This window comes from Thunnus maccoyii, chromosome 9 (genome assembly GCF_910596095.1).
Source record: "Thunnus maccoyii chromosome 9, fThuMac1.1, whole genome shotgun sequence".
Classification (NCBI taxonomy): Eukaryota; Metazoa; Chordata; class Actinopteri; order Scombriformes; family Scombridae; genus Thunnus; species Thunnus maccoyii.
In genome coordinates, this window is record NC_056541.1 from 9,043,147 (window position 1) to 9,061,880 (window position 18,734).

Genomic DNA, 18,734 nt, shown 5'->3' on the forward strand with positions numbered 1-18,734 from the left:
TTTAACAAATTACATTCTCATTGAAATATACTGAGGCTTAAAGAGCTGTTTGGGTTGTTTGCTTTACTGACAGCAGTCTCTGCATATCTCAGCAGTGTTTTTGCTAAATTAACAAGAATATAGTATAGTATGGTATAGTATAAATACAAAAAAAACAGAAGGTTTGATTAATGTAATAATACTGTGGAAAGGAAACAGTTCTATAAGCAACAAGCGTAAACAGCTTTATCTCTACTCTTATTTCAAATAAGGTCAATATAGTTGCAGTTGATATAAATGAAGCCATTCAACAACACTCCAGCACCTGATACGTTAAAACAGTGTGTTTCGAATTCTTTAATACTGCCATTTTATCTGAGGAATTTGCTTTAACTATCCTTATTCTTTACTGTCAAACAACTATTATAAACTCTACTGAACACTAACCCAAAACTCATCTGCTTCACAATCCTGCTCAAGTCCCACAATAGGAAAATATCCAACATAAGTCTCGAGGTTCTAAATTAAAGAACGAAAGTCTAGTAAAGCGTGCGCTGTTTCCTCAGCTGGCAATAATCTATAACGCAGCAAAGCTGTAAGTTTATCAGGCTTATGGTGGAGCAGATGTCATCCTGGGGCATGCAGTAATACCTAACAGCTTTCATACCAAATCTTCCCAAAGACGCTATAATATAATGTACCTCCAGACAATTTTTCTTAAACTTAACCGAAGTATAGTACCTCAAACAGAAGGTGAGTTAAACACAGAAATTGCTTTTCGAGTTATTTTGCCAGAGCTTTTTTCAAGTCTGGCCAGAGACTTAATAACATTATACAGACTGGAAAGCTTAAACTTAGTATGTCTGATTGACCTGAGGTCATGATATTGGTTGTGAATGGAGCTTGACAGGAGTGTACCTTTGGTCCAAAGAGACCCAGCACCCCTGGAAATCCTTGTTCACCAGAATCCCCCTGATGGATACAGAGAAGCAGAAATATAATAATTTTCATCACTGCACCAGTGAGGAAGTTGACATATAAAGGAATTTCGGCGGTAAGTTAACATATCATTGCTCACTGGTTGCCCTTTAGAGCCCAGGTCTCCTTGTTTTCCTGGAAATCCCATCCCACCAATGTAACCTCTCTTTCCTGTAGGACCAGTTTGGCCTGGGAAACCCCTTTCACCCTGGAGAACACACACAAAAAACACGTAAACACTAGCACATCGTCCTCACATCTCACACCCAGCAAACCAGTAGAAATGCAGCTAGTGCAGTGACAAGCTCATGATCTCTCACTTGCTCCTCACCATTAGACACTGCCAAGTGCATTCAGTGGGCCCCATGGCCAACAAATAAAGGTTCCCTGTGTTAATCATGATCACACATGTATAAAATTTTATGTTATATTGGCGGGGCCATGCAAATCAAGAATGTGCCAGCTCATTAACATTTTGCAACGCTAACTTCCTGAAATTATTGCCGTGAATATGAGGTCTTCTGAGAGCTGCTGTATGCTGCTGCGGTTTTAATGCAGAGTTTGGCCTTTGAGATCAGAAAATGGTCGAAATATTAAGCCAGCATTATGGTGCCAAGGGAGGCAGTCCCGGCATATTAGTCATAAAGCTGAGTTGGCATTTTCCACTTGATATTGGCAATAAAACTGCCTGCATTGTGATCTATAAAAATGCTTGCGCCATAACTTAAGAGTCCAACTGAAATCACATTTAGTCATCCCTTTTTACAGTTATAAATAATGTCAATGCTTTTTAAAAAATGTATTTTTAATAGTTTTTTATTATTAAAAAGAAGAAAGAAGGTCTTTGGGGAAATCTCAGAAATGCTACTTTTGGTCTTATCTGGCTGGAGGGACATGTTAGTGTTTGTGTTTGATTGACAACAGTTGGCAGACTGAGTTTCAGTGGCACCGGCAGGGCAACAAGAGACAAAGTAAACAAACTTGTACTGTAACCTAAAGACATGGGCAGACAGTGTGTTGTTGGAAGTGGTTTTGAAGAGCAAGGAACACACCAGCATCTAACAGAACCAAAGTGACATTTTTAGGTATGTTAACATGCCGTTAAATGTGCTGCAGCTGAGCAGCTAATTGGCTATCTAGCCTGCTAACCGCTCTTTTCCCAGTGAATGTTTGTTTGATGGCTCCTTCAACGAGTTTAAGTGCAGGAGAAGACGTGCTCATGTTTTTTAATGTGTGGTTGTTGTTGTTGTCTGTGGCTCTTCTGTAGCAGGCTGCCGTATGGCTTAGTGTGACTGACTGCTCTGCCTATGATACCACGCTAATGTTACTGCTTTATGCCAAGATTTGATTGGCTGTATTGAAATGTTCCTCCATCTACAGTATTCTTTTGAATTATGCAAAAATAGGGACCGCCATATTGTAAACTTGTTTTTTTTCCCTCAAGACAGAACACAGATTTACATCACAGATAGAAAGAGCTATTTAATTTCATTTGGAATCTTACATTAAGTTCTTTGTGAATAAAATAAATATGTTGCACCCTAAGCTCAAGCAACTGAAATGAGGAAAATGCAACTTGTCCTCCTGTCAGTCTCACCTTGGGTCCAAAGAAGCCTTGACTGCCAGGAAGCCCCATCATGCCAGTTTTACCCTGCTGTCCAGGTTTGCCAATTAAGCCCACTTCACCATCTTCTCCTTGCTCCCCCTAAACACAAAATGCGATTGATGGAAAATAATCAAGGCTTCTGTTCATTTTTTTGAACAAAAACTGCACTACTGACAAGTTGCTCACCTTGACTCCTTTGCTTCCATCTTTACCAGGCAGTCCATCCATTCCAGGTGGCCCCTCAAGGCCCTCCCTGCCCACAACGCCCCTTGGGCCAATAGGGCCCTCTGGACCCTTAGGAAATACAACCAGAAATGTATCATGCATTTCTTTTTTTCTGAATGGTTACATGTTGCACAAGTGTGAGTTATGTCTGATTATATAAAAAGCGAAAACATGCATTCAACCCACTGGTGGCCCTTTGATTCCAGGTGCGCCTGTGGCCCCTGATTTTCCTTTCTGACCCTGGAGCACAAAGAGTTCATGTTCCACAGCACTGACATGGTTGCATGACAGAAAATACAGTCCAAAAATATTGCATGAAATAATTCAATTTATCAAACAAAACAAACAAACAAAACAGCGCCTCTGTTATTTATGTCCTTACTTGATCACCTTTGGATCCTTTCAGCCCTGGTTGTCCCTTTGGCCCAGGATGTCCCTGAAATGATCATTACTGTTTGATTTGAATTACACTGATTTGTGTCTGGACAATTTGACTCTGTGTTTATATTGATGAGCTTCAGATTTTAAAAAGATAAAAATTAGATACTTACAGGAAGCCCTGGGGCACCAGCTTCACCTCTCCCTCCATCAACACCTATATGACCCTAGAAAATGTCATTTTCTCAATTACAGTGTGTACATGAACATCACTTAAAGCTAACTGGCACCATGTGGCTGATGAGAAAAATCAAACAATATGTCGGTTTTATATTTCACTTACAATGTGTCCAAAGTCACCCGGCTCTCCTCTATCTCCTCTGTCTCCAGGAGGACCCTGGATTCACATGGCAACAAATCAATTAAACAAACAATCTAGGCCACCGCTAACAAACAACACAGGAAGAACCAGGAACATGTAAGAAACTTACTCTGTCACCTTGGGGACCTGGGGGACCTTCCACCTTGCTGTCCTCCCCCTGTTCACCCTAAAAAAACAATATAGAAAGTAGAATTTCGCTCAAATGCAGTGCTCTGTGCAAAATCAATGCACATTTAGTTTGAAAGGGTATAACAATGGAAACACATTGCCCACTCCCATTATATGAATGGCAAATCATTACATGGGCGATTACCCACAGTGATCTCATTTTACATAAATGGAGCCAATGTTTGTTCCAGGGTCTTTATGGGATTCATTAAACAATAACCATGGATTCGTGTATGATTTTAATAGTCATGTGTTGTGCATGTGTCAAATGAAATAAATAACTGAAGAGCACAATAGGATTGTACATAGAAGAATAATTAGTGATGTCAGGGGCCGAGAAAAACTGACACTTACATGAATGAGAAGCAGTATATTATAGAATTAGTGCTTTTAACATGACTGTGATAGAGATCTGTACTTATCAGCAGCATGTTTTAGTGCAATAATACATTTTGCACTGACCCATGTATGATATTGATTTCATTAGAGAGCAAGCGCAGCCATTATTATGTGAATATTGGCAAAGAGAAAATAACAAATATCCACTTCCAGATGGCTCCTGCTCAGGGACCAAAAAAAATGCAAATTAGTGTCTCACTATACTCTGATGAAGTGTGTTTTGTGTGTTTCTCCTGTCAAATAAACACAAATTATGGTGCTAATATCCCCAAAACCATGAGCAGAAGAGTCCAGGTGCTTGGCTAATTATATACATTTGACAGCACAAAGTTTATTGGATGTGTCCCAGTTCAAATCATTGATCAAACAAGGGTGACTTTAGGAATATTGAAAGGACAAGAACAGACAGAAGAAGCACTAATTAGGGACACAAATAAAGTCCTAATGCATAAAAAACAACCATACACTCAATGGCAATGTGCTGCACGACAGTTTTTTTAAGTAATGCAACCATTACAGACCCCAGAGCTCATTAGACATGATCAAAGTGCAGACGGCTATTAGGGATAACAAATAAATGTCAGAATGTACCTTTTCACCTTTTGGCCCGGGAGGTCCCATTGGGCCATGCGGTCCCATGTGACCCTAAGACAAGAGGAAGAGTTTGTAGTTCAGTTTCATTTCAGGACTGTAACCTCACAGCCTTCACTCCACTTTACTGTGTTCATAATGTAGAGAAAGATGTGGAATTGAAGTAAAGACAGAGAAAGATAAAACTTCAGTACATTGGGAATGCATCAGTGTCATATATCACTTCATCTTCTGTTTCCATGAAGAACACAATTTTGTGATTCATCAGTTGAGTGGTGTTTATGAGTCCACAATTTGATTATACTGTGGTGTTAAATCTCCAATGATTTATTTCTCACTACCTGTTTTATCTTGATACTTTTATGAGCATATACAGGCGTGGACCAGATATAGTATGTTGCAGTTTTAATTTCTATTAAACAAGAAATAAGATGAAAAGTTTGTCCACCCCAAACCAAAGCTACTCCTGTCTTCTTCATCGGTATGGTATGGAAGAGAGGTACAATTAGCTAGCTGCTAGCATACATGGCTTGGAAAGACACAGTATTCTCTTTTTGCTATTAACTTTTTTTTTCCCTTTGCAGCGTTTGTTCTTGTTTGACCTGCATAGCGCAGTACAAATTTGTTTTGGTTAGAGAGTGGTCAGAGAGATACAATTTTATATTTCAGGCTATTTTTTTTACCTTTAAATAGCAAATAATCATGAGTAATCAAAGTCAAGACATTGGCTGAAGACTCTTGTGAGAGGCAGGACAGGTGAGTGGGACAGAACAATGATTTCACCTGCACTCCATAAAAAAATAAAACATTTACCAAACAACACAAGAGGTTGTTACTAGATACTGTAGGAGATTCCCCTGACTGTGGAGTGAATATCGAGCACAAAACACCAGCAAATGAGATTCAGACTGTGATTCATCAGTACTTGAACAATACAAGCATAGTATCTACTCAAAAGTTGATGGTGTCATTTAAGAATATTTTGTGTGACATATAAACCTAGATGAAACACCAAAAACCAATCCAGGCTTTTTAAACACATGTCAGAGTGAAACAAAAAGTGAATAGCATAGTAAAAATACAAAGCTTTCTTTCTATGCAAGATGTTTAATAGAATTTGAGAATAAAAGATGCTTGGCTTCGTAAATGTGTTCAAAAGCATTTATTTTAGAAGCTTAAAAAAAAAAAGTGATTGTCACTATTTTTAACATTTATGAACTGACAGCTGATTAAAGACTTCTCTATGGTTTTGGCAGGCTCCTCGCTTTCAAATCATCCTGCTGTGAAATGTTTTATTACACCTCTGTTAATGAAGAAGTCCTTACCTCGTAACCTTGTATACCTGGATCTCCTTGTTGGCCCATTCTTCCTGGAGCACCCTAGGGAAATATACACATAATATTTAGCCCAAACCACCAACAACCAATTAAGTCAAGTCAATTTTATTTATATAGCCCAATATCACAAATCACTAATTTGCCTCAAGGGGCTTTACAATTAAGTCCTTCAATCCTTCAGTCCATTAGTGGAAGCCTTACCACCGGCCCAATGGTTCCTCTGGCACCTTTCTGTCCAACAAACCCTGACTCTCCCTGCTCACCGACTGGCCCGGTCTCACCCAGGTGACCTTGGTGACCCTTGCTCCCCTGGAGAGAGACCATCAATAAGCAGGTATGCAGTGAATGTATAAACCTCCCTCAGCAACTCAACAGTTGTGAGGGTAGTTTGACAATTCAAACATCTCATATTGAAAGTCTGTTTGATGGACACCTCCAATGTCATACATACTGAGGTTATTGATCTCACTGTTTGTTTACTACAACTACAGCACAGAACTATTCCACCTCTTTTGCAAGAGAGAACAAATTGACAGACAAAAATGGATGGTGTATTTTAGCCTCAAGCAAGTGGACTGACAAACCTTTTCTCCTGGTTTTCCTCTCTCACCAATTTTGCCAGGTTTACCCTCCTGACCCTAGTAAAAGAAAATCGAACAGGATTGTAAGTGGACAAAACGAGCTGTCTTTTTGTGGGAATTGAAAGGAATTGGCTGCTAAGACACTCACCCTTACACCTGCCAGTCCAGGAGGCCCGAGAGGTCCTTCCTTTCCTTTCAGGCCAATTTCACCCCTCTCTCCTTTGGCTCCCTCTGGACCAGCATCCCCTTTTTCACCCTAAACAGAGAAGCCCAATGAAAAATAGCGATCATACAATTTCACCTATAATACAGGACTGTGTTAATATCAAATGCAGCAATAGCCAGGATTTTGGCCTGTTTCAAATAAAATACAGTTCATAAGCAAAAAAACTCAAAACTGAAAAATATTCATATCCATGTGATGAATACTACATCTAAGTAACTGAAAAAAATTGCTATAGAGAGGTTATTGTAAAGCCTGGGGACCATAACAATAAACGCTTGGTTGCCTTTTTAATTTTGACAGCCAGTGAAGTCTGGTCAGATGTCCTTGATTGATTGTGATTGACTGCAGGTTATCAGTAAAATCCTGAAATGAATCCAGTATTCACAAGTCGCCAACAACATGATGCCAGGACAGGGGAGTTCTGAGCTCTACAGACGGTTCTATGTAAAAGGTTTTCTGCAGCTGTGGCAAATAAACAGAGATTTACAGAAGTTAAGTTGGGATAAAGCATTAATATTTAATCTAAAAAATAGTGAGACACTACAGTCCATAACTGAAATGGAAAAAAAGAGTGTCACAGTGACTTGATATATTATTAAAGTTATTATGCTCCCAAAGCATCTCTAATTGCTTGAAAGTGGCAAAGGCTCTGCTGCACTTTTATTGCTACATTATCAAACATGAGTTTCATTGCAATTTTGAAAAAAAAAATTGCTAGCCATCCAACTCTTTAAAGCAGACAAGCCATCTTAAAAGACAGCCAACATGTCCTACTGACTTCAAGTAGTTTTAAGGCAATGTATAGCAAGGCCTGTCTGCCTAATAATGGAAATAAATAAAACCAAAACATAGAATGACCGGTCCAAGCAGAAACATGTAAATGAAGAACAAGACTGGACCAAGAATTGAGCCCTGAGGCACACCACAAACAAGTAGAGAAGAAGATGACAGATAATTCGCTACAGAAACAAAATTGAGAACTTGGCAGCAATAACTCACTTCAAAACCATTTGGGACCCTTAGGCATGCTGATAATGGAAAAATAATCTGACTTCTATCATGTAGAAAGTGTGTTTTCTTTTTACAATTTAACACCTTGCACACTAGGTCATTTTCAATGATGGTAGGTGCCTCTAAAAATGAACATTCTTCTCCCAATTATTTGTTTCAATATATAGTATAAGTAATAGCTATTTACCAAATTGTGTCATTTGGGAACCTTCTTTTATAGCTCTTTCTCCTCCACAACACGTATCTCTTTACGAAGGCCCTCTAAATACAAACTTGTGGTTCGATTTTCTGTCAAGATACAATATTGGTGTTGCAGTCACCCAAAATTCTGTGCAGTTCCTATTCTATTTTTCTATATTCCTCCCTTTGAAGAGTCTACCTTCTTTCTTAGACTCTAATTTTTTTCTTCTCCTTCTCCCAGTGTCAAATTTATCTGCTTGACCTATTATAACTGATATTATAGATACAGTATACAAAAGACTTTTGCTATTTGGCAACGCTCACTTGATAGTCTTATAATGCCTTGTAACAAGAATTAGGTATTCAGTGTGCTACAAACTGCTGGAAGGAGGCAGTTGAAATAATGTCTGAATCCTCTGATTATTTGCTGAATTTCTATTTCAGTTTCACCAAGTAATACAACAATGAACCATGACAATGAACTGGTTCTCATTCCCCTAACAGTGAACAGCACAAGCTGCAAATCCCTCTTGAGCTGCTGTTTTTTATCCAGGAGCCACACAGTGGCCAAGAATCCCTCAAAGTAGTTTACTCTCCTGACTTACAGAAAATGTTGTGTATAGCACGGAGCTGTACAGGCTCTCAGGTTGACTCTATTCTAATCCTCAGTGTTCTCCATGCTCACATTTTACCACCTTCTATATGCCAAAAGCTGTTTGTGGGTCTGTCAGCCATACTTCTAGCAGTTTGGACCTGCTGAATAGGCAGGTTTTTTGCTTTTTTTTCCTGTCACAATACTTGCCAGACAGTAGAACTCTTAAAATAGCCCCGCTATCTGTTTTCACTAAGCATCAACACAATGCAGCTCAAACTAAGGCCAAGATCTCACAAACAATACTCGACTCGCTCTAATTACAATAAGCTGCTACAGTAAACAGGAGAGTTCACTGGGTTCACACACACACAGCCTTGGGACAGAATTAATCAGTGCTGAAATTATTAACAATTTGATCACTGGCCAAAGTCTTGAAATAACATTTTTCCATTTATTGTGGTCCCCTTAAGTTAGAGACACTGTTTTAAAGTGATGAACATCTCAAGTTTAAGTATGATAAGTAAGTTAAGTACATGTGTCTTTTATTTTCATACTTACCTTGGCTCCATCAGGTCCGCTTGGTCCAGCCTCCCCATCAATTCCTAGCTCACCCTGATAGGCAAATCATAAAAATGTAATGGTTGCAATATGTTCCAGTATTCCAAGGACAGTAATCACAGGAAGTAGAAACAGATATGTGTAACAATCCAAACACTGGCAAAATAGTGTTTGATTACATTCTAAAAGCAGATTTTCCACTTGGTTAACTCTGTGCTGCTAGTTGCATGTCTCCTGTTACAGTTTAATGGTTTGCCAAGATAAATTTAGTACACTTTTACTCAATAAGACTTTACAGAAAGAAAATATGGGATACTCACTCTCTGGCCAATCAAACCCTGTTCTCCGATGTTGCCAGGTGGACCATCGGTGCCCTGTCATTGAAGGAAACATAATGGTTAAGTCATTGGTAATGCTTTGTATCTCCTGATGTAAAACTTTTGCCTCTGCTGTGTTTGCTTTTCCAATGCTGCACACTCAATGATGGAGAGTAGTATGCCATTATATTTGTGCCTAAATCCTCAATAAATATATTGTTTGCAAGCACATAATTTATAATTTGCACAGAAATTATGATCAGGCAAAGAATAATTTAATTTCATTAAATAAATATATATTCTGTGCTCAGTATTTGTGATTGTCTATATAAAGTGCACAATAATAATCCCTCTCACTTAGTTTTACTATGCCAAAATTTCAGCCAATTGGAAAATTTGAGAGGGTGATTTCTTATTTGTTTTCAAGGATAATCAATTACTGGAGAAGTAGGGAAGTACTGGGATAATGGTAAGTAGGCACACCAAAGCTACACAAAAGTAGTTTGTACAGTTTGGGTCACACACCTAGTTTTAGAAATCTTGTAAATTAGTCTCTACCTGGCTATCTTGGTAGGTAGCTTGCTAACATATGCCGGAGTGTTAAGTTAAGTTTATCTAGCAGAAGCCAACCAACTTAGGTAACAGTAGTTACTTCCCATTCTCCCTGTACTTCCCTACTTGTGCAGAAAAACTTAAGTGTGCACAAGGTAGAAATGTAAAGGGGGTAAATGAGTCAAACTTAGTGAGAGAAGTGATTAGTGTGTGCTTATGTGGATATTAGCAAACACGCAAATAAATGTACTGAGCACAGGATAGATTTTTGTTTGCCCAAATCAAATGGCTTTTAATTTCTAAACAAAATATAATTTATCCGCTTGAAAAAAAATTTACTGTAGCAAAGGCTGTTGTGATGTTATCACCCCACACCAATGTTCAAGGTGTAAAACACAAACACACAAAACAAATCCAACAGTCCAATATTTCAATAATTAGTGAAGGTTTCAACAGCATATCAATATCTTTACCTTCTCTCCAGGTTCACCAGGCAGTCCTCTCTCTCCATCCCTCCCTGGCAGCCCCTGTCAGAAACAGTGACAGCCTTCAGTATTCAGTGCTAATGTAAAAGTCAGTGGAAGTTGTTAAACCAGCTATGTGATCAAACTCACCATCAGTCCCATCTCCCCAAGTGGTCCAATCGTTCCCGGTGGCCCTGCTGGTCCCTATAGCCACAAAGTAAAGGCATCGACAAAAAGGTTAAGAGTTAACAGTGACAGTAAGGGAGGAAAAATGTGAAAAGAAATAAGAACCAGGCAGAATGTGTGGATTTGTGGAGATAAGTTAATCTGCAGGGCTAAGAGCCTTCAAAACACTGAGCCGGAGCTTCTGTATGTGATGGAAGTGGGCCTGTTGTTATTGAGACACATTCCGGCTACAATAAAGCTGCCTCTCCAGAAAGGGGATGGTGTAAATCAAATTGTCTCTGACTCACTACTTTTCTGCTTGTGTCTGTGAAACTTGGGCAGAATGAGAGAAAGAGGATTAGGTTGTTCAGGGCTTTTCAGCCAGGAAATGGGTTTCTAGGAAGCACTGAATAAAAAGGTGTCAACGTGGAAATCCAGAGTTTATATGTAAGGGGAAGAAAAAGGATGTACAGTATGTGCTAGAGAGCCACAGGTCATTTAAGAGTAGGTAATGAGATACAAGCTCCTACATCTTAGGTAATTGAAACTGTAGCAGCAAGACTAGAGAGCAAAAATATAGCAGAAACATGGCATAGAAAAAAATATAAATACATGAAAACATTACTATACAGTAATTCTTTGGTATAAAAATACCACCCAAAGTGATACCCACTTAAACAAATAACATAACTCACTGGCTCTCCTGCAATTCCTTTAGCTCCTGGAGGTCCTGAGGGTCCTTGAACACCCTGAAAATAACACAAGCGTTTATAACACAAACACACACGTGCGCGCACACACACACACACACTACTGGTATTCATACCGATGCTGAACTGCTAAAACACCCATTAGAGTAACAGTGTGCCACACAAGCCTCTCTTATCCACTACTGTTCCCCAAAATGTGTCCACCCCAAAAATCAAGACTGACCTAAATGAGACCTCTGTTAGCCCCAATCACTTACTGGAAATCCCTTAGGCCCAGCTTCACCTGGCTCGCCAAGCTTCCCCTGCAGCAAAATGACAAAACAGAAACATAAGCTCTACTCTAACAGATGAACGAGTTAATTTTTACTGGTGTTGTTTGTTATTACACCATGAAAAATAGGGCTAAACGGGCATATCCAATACAGGACTAAGACTCAGTTCACTCCGCTGGGGCTGCAACTAATGATTTTCATTATTTATTAATCTGACAATTTATTTCTTGATCCATTGTTTCATAAAATGACGGAATATCTATAACAATGTCCAAGATTGAAGTTGACATATTGAAATGTCTTGTTTTGTCCTAACAACAGCCCACAACCCAAAGATAGTCTGTTTGCAATGATATTAATTGTATAGATTCATTATGAAAATAGTTGATTGCCTAATTTATTGATCACTTAATTGTTTCAGCTCTAATGACAACCATGCTATGATTCTAAAGGGAAAGAACACAAAGATTAGTCTTAGAATTACAAAAAAAGTGAAAAATGCTTGTTTTGTCCAATTAACACTCCAAAACTCCATGTTCAGTTTAATATGATAAAACAAAGAAAAACAGTAAATTATCACATTTGAGAAGCTGGAACCAGAGAATCTTTGGCATTTATGCTTGTTCAATCACTTACATTATTAATCAATTATAAAAAAAAGATAACTGACAAAAAAAGATAATATGTAACATCAAACACAGCTTAAATCAAACTGTGAAAATGCTTATCTGTGCATGCTTTTCTAAGGCAACACAGGAAATCAGTTTTCACTGAGACAAAAAGAATCAACACCATGTATTCTAGATATTTTGAGGGTTTGAAAGGCCACATGACCAAACCAGGATCATTACTAATACCACTAATGTCATTACTGTTATGAAGGGAAAGTAAAGAAGCCTAATTTTTCATACCATATCCCCAGGGAGGCCCAATTTTCCTGGTGGACCATCAGGGCCCTGCAAAGAAAACATTCAACTCAGTTAACCAAGCTTTCTAAAATCCCCCAGAGTTAAAATGCTCCCTACTGCCAAGCACTCCCAACTCTTTGATTTAAGGTTCTGTTGTTGGATTTTCATTTAACTAAATATTCTTTGGATGTTAAAAAAGTTAATAATAACAGACAGAAGAACAAAGCTGCTTGTAAAAGTTCTCATGATTTTTTTTTACCCCCTACCAACATTTTGTTTATCCTTGCTTTCCATGGGACAGATTTGATGTGTGCAATTAGGAAGCTAAAGGCCAGACAAGCTCAAAATGCAGTTTGGCTTGTGAAGTAAAGTAATCAACAAAGAGACACACACTCAAAGTCAACATGAGGGTCTGAAGATGTTTTATTAACCGCTGGTAACTTTGACTTTTTGACCTTGTGCTCACCGTTACTCCAGTAGACCCTTTCTCCCCCAGTGGGCCGTCAGGACCCCTCGGACCCTACAGAAAAAAAATAAACTTGTAGTTAATGAATAGCTTTGGAAAACTTGGTCTTTCACAAACCCCAGACACATGTTAAGTCGGTGAATTAAGGCACTTAATCTTCACTTTAGTCATCTCCATTTATTTAAGCCTGGGAGGTAGTTTCTTGGTTTTATTGTGTACTATGGTTTAGCCCACACTAGAGAGGCACGATCAAAGATTGTGTCTATTTTGCAAATACTTGGCATTTGCTAAGTAGCTCTGCAGCATGCCCAATCCACACTGTAGACTTTTGTCCCCATCTTTCCACGATCACACACAGTGGGACTGTGATATTTGACTCATGCACACAGAGTTTATTGTAAAGAAGCCTTGGGAAAGGACACAAATCCTGTAGCTGATTCATTCTCGCCTTTAAAATCATGCCAAATTGTTCACTCAGGAAACGGAAAGAAGTACGTGTGACTTTGTTGGTTTGTTCATGTAGGCATCCTATATAAAGTTGATCTAAATAAAGCCAGTGCAGAATACAGCTCCACCTCATAAGAGGCCTTGGAGTTTCTGCTGCACCTTGGTATTAACGGACAAATCTGTGAAAGACTGGGAAAGAAAAAGTGATATGTATTGTTTATTTTATTGTATCTAGATTTCATGATGATTCCAAAAAAGCATTTGGAATAATTACACAGATATTACAAACCTTTTCATCTGCTTTTCAGTTGTTTGTGTTGTTATGTGGACACACCAAAAATAAACTGAGACTGATTCTTCTGATATTAAGTGACATGAGGTGATATAATTTTACTTTTTTCCAGTCTAAATTACTTTTTTCTTCCTAGTCCCACCTGCAAGGCATTGAGGAGATGATCTCTGTCATTTCAACAAGACTAAAAGTTTCTACAGCCATGCTAGCAGGTTTGTGAGCCTGTACAGACACAGCAGTGCTTTGAGCTAAATGCTAACATCCACATGCTAACATGCTCACAATGATAATGCTAACATACTGATCTTTTTTTAGTGTTGCATGCAACATTTGCTAATTAGTACTAAATACAAAGCACAGTTAAGGCTGATAGAAATGTTATTAATTTTACAGGTATTTGGTCATAAACCAAAGTATTGGACAGATTAAAATTTTGATCTGATTATGTCACCAGATGAAAAATTAGAGATAGCCAAAGTCATTTAAAATTATCCAGAGGGGAACATGAATGTCTGTACCAAAGGTTATGGTAATCCAATCAATGGTTGTTAACACATTTCACTCAAAACCACAGATCTCGCTATGAAAAGTCAGGGGATTACCAAAGTCAACTGGTTTCATCCTCTGGGAAGCTACAGTAGGATGGCTGTACAAAATTTCATGGCAATCCATCCGATAGTTGTAGAGAGTACTGTATCAGTTAGGACTAAAGTTGTGGACCAAACAACAGACCCACATTTCCATCCTTAGACCCATGATGCTGATAATATTTCTCAAAATTCTTGAAAACAGATAAAAATTCATGGGAAACCCTGAAAGTTTCTAAACCCATTTGCTTTTTCATTTTAGAGGGATTGATTGACTAAATTAGTTATTATGATCAACATGTTTTATAGTGCAGGCATTTACCATCCATTCCTCCCTCCGTTATCAGTTACTCAGATCCATTCAGCTTGAACAGGCACATTAGCTTGACGCTCACCCTTTTACTCTGGACTCTGGTGGACACTCACACATTTCTTTTGAAAATGCATCAATTTGAGGGATTTTTATTGAAGATTAAGATGGAAACACAGATAAAATGATGGTAATGATTTGCTCATATGTTTGAGAAAAGCATTACTTGCAGTTAAGAAGTAAGCTTGAATTCAGAAAGTCAGTTTGGATGACGGTTAGAAGAGTGATCTTTAAACAAAATTGAATGACATGCGCTTAAGAGGGCCTATGACATAAGACAAAAAAAACACAAAATAAATAAGATTGGATATATGCGTACAAATAGCTGTCACCGTTTTCCTTGAAATGCTATCATAAGTTTATTGGCTTTGTTATATATTGCTGCTCCTCCTTTTAGCAATAAACATTGACAATATTTTTAAGATGAGTGTCCTCAAGAGTAAAGATAAATTTTCATTTTTTGGAACTAATATGAAAATTTTAAATAAAAACTTACACAAAAAATAGTGTTTACTGGGTTTTCCTATTCTTGTTGATTAGACAGGTATTTAATCGTCCTGCTCTCAATTCTATTTTCTGAAACCTTGACGTAATTTTCAGCTATTATAGTTATTAAATATTACATTTGTGACTGCTTGTGATATCATGGGAGTCGTGTAAAACCAATCTACAAAATGAAATGCCTTAATTATACAGTACCACTTATTCATGTTGGATCAATTATTCATTCAGTCAAATGATCCTGCTGTGTAACCAAGGGCTATTTTCCCAAAGTAGAAAACTCAATTATGGAAAAGCCAGCGAACACTGGAATTATCCTCTGCTCATGGAAGACACAGTAATGCACACATGTTCTTATGAAACTTCAGTGTTTTATGGCGCAAGATGTTGGAACAAGCTGCTTAGTATGCTGGAATTTATGTTTTGTACCAACACATGTTCAGATTCAACTTGTTGCGTCTGTGTAGAAATATCCAGTACTTTATGTTTCCTTAAGTATTTTTTCAGTAGGTTGCTAAGCAATCTTTGGTCTACTGTTTTTGCACTGTACTTCCAAGAGATTTAATTAACTGTGGATGGTTGGATTTTCTGTCGATTAAGTTTGATTTTCTATACTCTTTTTTTTTTCTCCATGGTTTTTCTGCCACTGTTCATGTTAAGTGCTTTATGCAGAAAAAAAATATTTTTTCTTTAGGAGGACCTGCCAGCAATATAAAAAGCTCCATTAATTAGGTATCAGTTGAATTACGGTGGATTGTACCATATCCATCGGTGACAGATAGTAATAGAGTGTCATCTAATGGCTATAAATAATTATATAAGACAGATTTAATTTACTTACCCTCCTGCCTTTGGGTCCTCTAATGCCGATGGATCCGCGGCAACCAGGAGGCCCCTAAATGTGTGAGAAATATTGACATAGTTTGACATAACAAACTAAGGGAAGTAACAGGGACAGTTTTATTCCTCTATCATATTCTTTATTAACTGTGGCAAGTCAAATGCAGGTACTGTACAAAGAAAGGGCTTTGGGCTTGTTTCTACATAACTGATTTGTCATTGCGTGGAAGAAACCGCTATGGGAGAGCTTTACCAGCATCCACTCTATTCCAAAATCTCTTTTTTGGCTGACATAAAGGAGAAACCTGTTTCACAAATATGTGTGATTGGGATGGACAGTAAGGTCTTCATGCTGATCATCTCTGGTTTACGTTTCTCCTCATACTTCAAGCTTATAAAAGAGGGCCCAGGAGTTTGGGTGCACATAAAGTGATGAGGATACAAACTTACTGGGATCCCTTGCAGCCCAGGTGACCCCCTCTCTCCAGGTATTCCAGTGTGACCCTGAAGGATACAACATTACTCAAATTATATCTATATGATTTAGCAAAGAAACCATAAAATCAACTTTCAGATTTCTGACAAAATTAGATGGATATTTTCACTCTGCATATTGGTTTGATTATTGTTGATTACTCAGATCAGTCTCTCCAAACACATCACACCCCCCATCCCTTACGTATGTAGAATTGAATGCCCCCCTGGTACGAGAGACAGGGTCCAGACTTACTCCTTACCATCGGCCCCGGTTCCCCTGGCGGCCCGGGATCGCCTGTTTTTCCTCGATCCCCCTGTGGAAGCACACATCAGGATCACAATAACATCACAAGTAGGGCTCTGACTCATTATTTGCATTATTGAATAAACTGTTGATCACTTTTTTCTCAACAAAATGCTTCGTGTTTCCTTCTGGCCTAACAAACATTCCGATTTGTTAAGTATTTTGAAACCTGCATGTTCTTCCCTGTCTTTCGTTGGCACATTACTACGGTACTCAATGCCTTAATGTCACCCACTTTAGATCAGTGGAATACTGTGAAACTTGCAGCAGGAAAGTGTATTGCATGCATGCATGCATATGCGTCCTTGTGTGCATGCATGATATAAAAAACAAATCAAGGACCTGTAAAACATTGATTCATAGCGCTACTAGTGGTGATGAGATGTTTTTCAGATTGCTTGTTTTGTCCAATAAATTGTCCAAAACCAAAATATTCAATTCATAATAAAATTAAACAGAAAAGCAGCTATTTAGCCCCATTTTTGCAGCTTGGACAGCAAATGTTTGGCATTTTTGCTTGATAAATGGCATAAACAATTTATAGTTTATCAAAATTGTTTGATTAGTTTTTTGTCCATTGACCTACCAATTAATCAACTTTTCTTTTCAGCACTAATCACAAGCCATATTAACAGAAAACACTAACCTTTTCTCCAGCGATCCCCATTTCTCCAACAGGCCCGATAAAACCAGGCAGCCCCTGAAGGAACAAGTCGAGGAAACATGCTGTCTTTACTGCGTCTTATTTCTCATAGTTGCATTGAAGTATTATTTCTCATAAATAGGCCACACAGCTTTGATGCACCAACAAAACAGAAACACACACAGACACACTGTGAGCATCAAACAATGATCAGCAGATAGATGGAGAAAAGCCTTTACCCTCTCGCCAAGCTTTCCGACCTCTCCAGTTATCCCGGTCTCGCCCTACAGCAAAGCAGCCAATTAGCATATCACAAACTTATTCATGCCTTTCATTTTTAGTTCTAATCAGTGGAAATGTGCTTGGAGGCCCGTTCCCCTGTGGTAACGGAGAATTAACATCTAATTTACACTTATTCAGATGATACATTATCATAAAAGAGAGCCAGGGAGACAATGTTCAGTTAAGGATGACAGTAGTTCGGCGGTGGATGTGTGCCTATTAGGTCTGACCTTGAGTCCATCTGGGCCTGTCAGTCCAGGGAATCCCTGCCTCCCAGGCCTGCCCTGAACAGAAAGCAAAAATGACACAGAGAAGTGTACTGCAGCTCCACTGAACAGACAATAAACTCCATGTATCTCCTGTAAAAAGGCGCAGCATGTGAGTCTGCTGTCCCTGGAGAGGTCAAGGAACAAAACAAAGCAGCAATTGATGCCAAAACACAAACATCCCTCTAAGAAATTTAATGATCCGTAAAACAAAGAGCCGTTTGCAGCGTTAAAGGTCTCTGATTACTCACAAAAGTCATTGGGTCATTTGTATTTGTTTTCACGAATCACTTGTGGGTTACACTTTTGAGAGAAGGCAGACTGGAGTGAACCATTGCAAAAACAGAGAGTTTCATTGGGCATGTCTTCTCTATTGTTTAGCCTGGGATAACTCCAAAACACAATTTTTTTTGGATCTTGATGGTGGCTGTGGATTTTATTTATACTGCAGAGCAGTTCAAAGGCATCCTATTTGTCTCATAAAATCAGCACTTTGCCTTGCACTGCCTCTCTATTCACTATGTTCTATCTTCAGATGTTGATAACTGAGTCCAAATCTGTGTATGGTGGAGATATTTGAAAAACAAAGGGGACTCTGAGTTGTTTCCTTGACTCAACAACTTCTATTGCACATTTGACTTCCATAATAGATACTAATACAATACACTATTGTTGGT

General features: G+C 38.5%; 1 protein-coding gene across 2 annotated transcripts in view; it reads right to left on the reverse strand.

Annotated features, from left to right (window-relative positions):
- col27a1b (collagen, type XXVII, alpha 1b) overlaps positions 1-18,734 on the reverse strand; it is a 70,313-nt gene that overhangs the window by 8,442 nt on the left and 43,137 nt on the right. For both annotated transcript variants that reach the window (XM_042420681.1, XM_042420680.1), the window contains exons 23-50: positions 18,022-18,075; positions 17,749-17,793; positions 17,513-17,566; positions 16,823-16,876; positions 16,536-16,589; positions 16,087-16,140; positions 13,049-13,102; positions 12,586-12,630; positions 11,660-11,704; positions 11,388-11,441; positions 10,678-10,731; positions 10,537-10,590; positions 9,515-9,568; positions 9,195-9,248; positions 6,773-6,880; positions 6,628-6,681; positions 6,245-6,352; positions 6,032-6,085; positions 4,707-4,760; positions 3,658-3,714; positions 3,510-3,563; positions 3,340-3,393; positions 3,171-3,224; positions 2,975-3,028; positions 2,750-2,857; positions 2,555-2,662; positions 1,058-1,165; positions 898-951 (exon numbers count right to left, since the gene is read on the reverse strand). In XM_042420681.1, the coding sequence (XP_042276615.1) occupies positions 898-951; positions 1,058-1,165; positions 2,555-2,662; positions 2,750-2,857; positions 2,975-3,028; positions 3,171-3,224; positions 3,340-3,393; positions 3,510-3,563; positions 3,658-3,714; positions 4,707-4,760; positions 6,032-6,085; positions 6,245-6,352; positions 6,628-6,681; positions 6,773-6,880; positions 9,195-9,248; positions 9,515-9,568; positions 10,537-10,590; positions 10,678-10,731; positions 11,388-11,441; positions 11,660-11,704; positions 12,586-12,630; positions 13,049-13,102; positions 16,087-16,140; positions 16,536-16,589; positions 16,823-16,876; positions 17,513-17,566; positions 17,749-17,793; positions 18,022-18,075 (1,758 nt within the window). The remainder of the gene's footprint in view (positions 1-897; positions 952-1,057; positions 1,166-2,554; positions 2,663-2,749; positions 2,858-2,974; positions 3,029-3,170; positions 3,225-3,339; positions 3,394-3,509; positions 3,564-3,657; positions 3,715-4,706; positions 4,761-6,031; positions 6,086-6,244; positions 6,353-6,627; positions 6,682-6,772; positions 6,881-9,194; positions 9,249-9,514; positions 9,569-10,536; positions 10,591-10,677; positions 10,732-11,387; positions 11,442-11,659; positions 11,705-12,585; positions 12,631-13,048; positions 13,103-16,086; positions 16,141-16,535; positions 16,590-16,822; positions 16,877-17,512; positions 17,567-17,748; positions 17,794-18,021; positions 18,076-18,734) is intronic.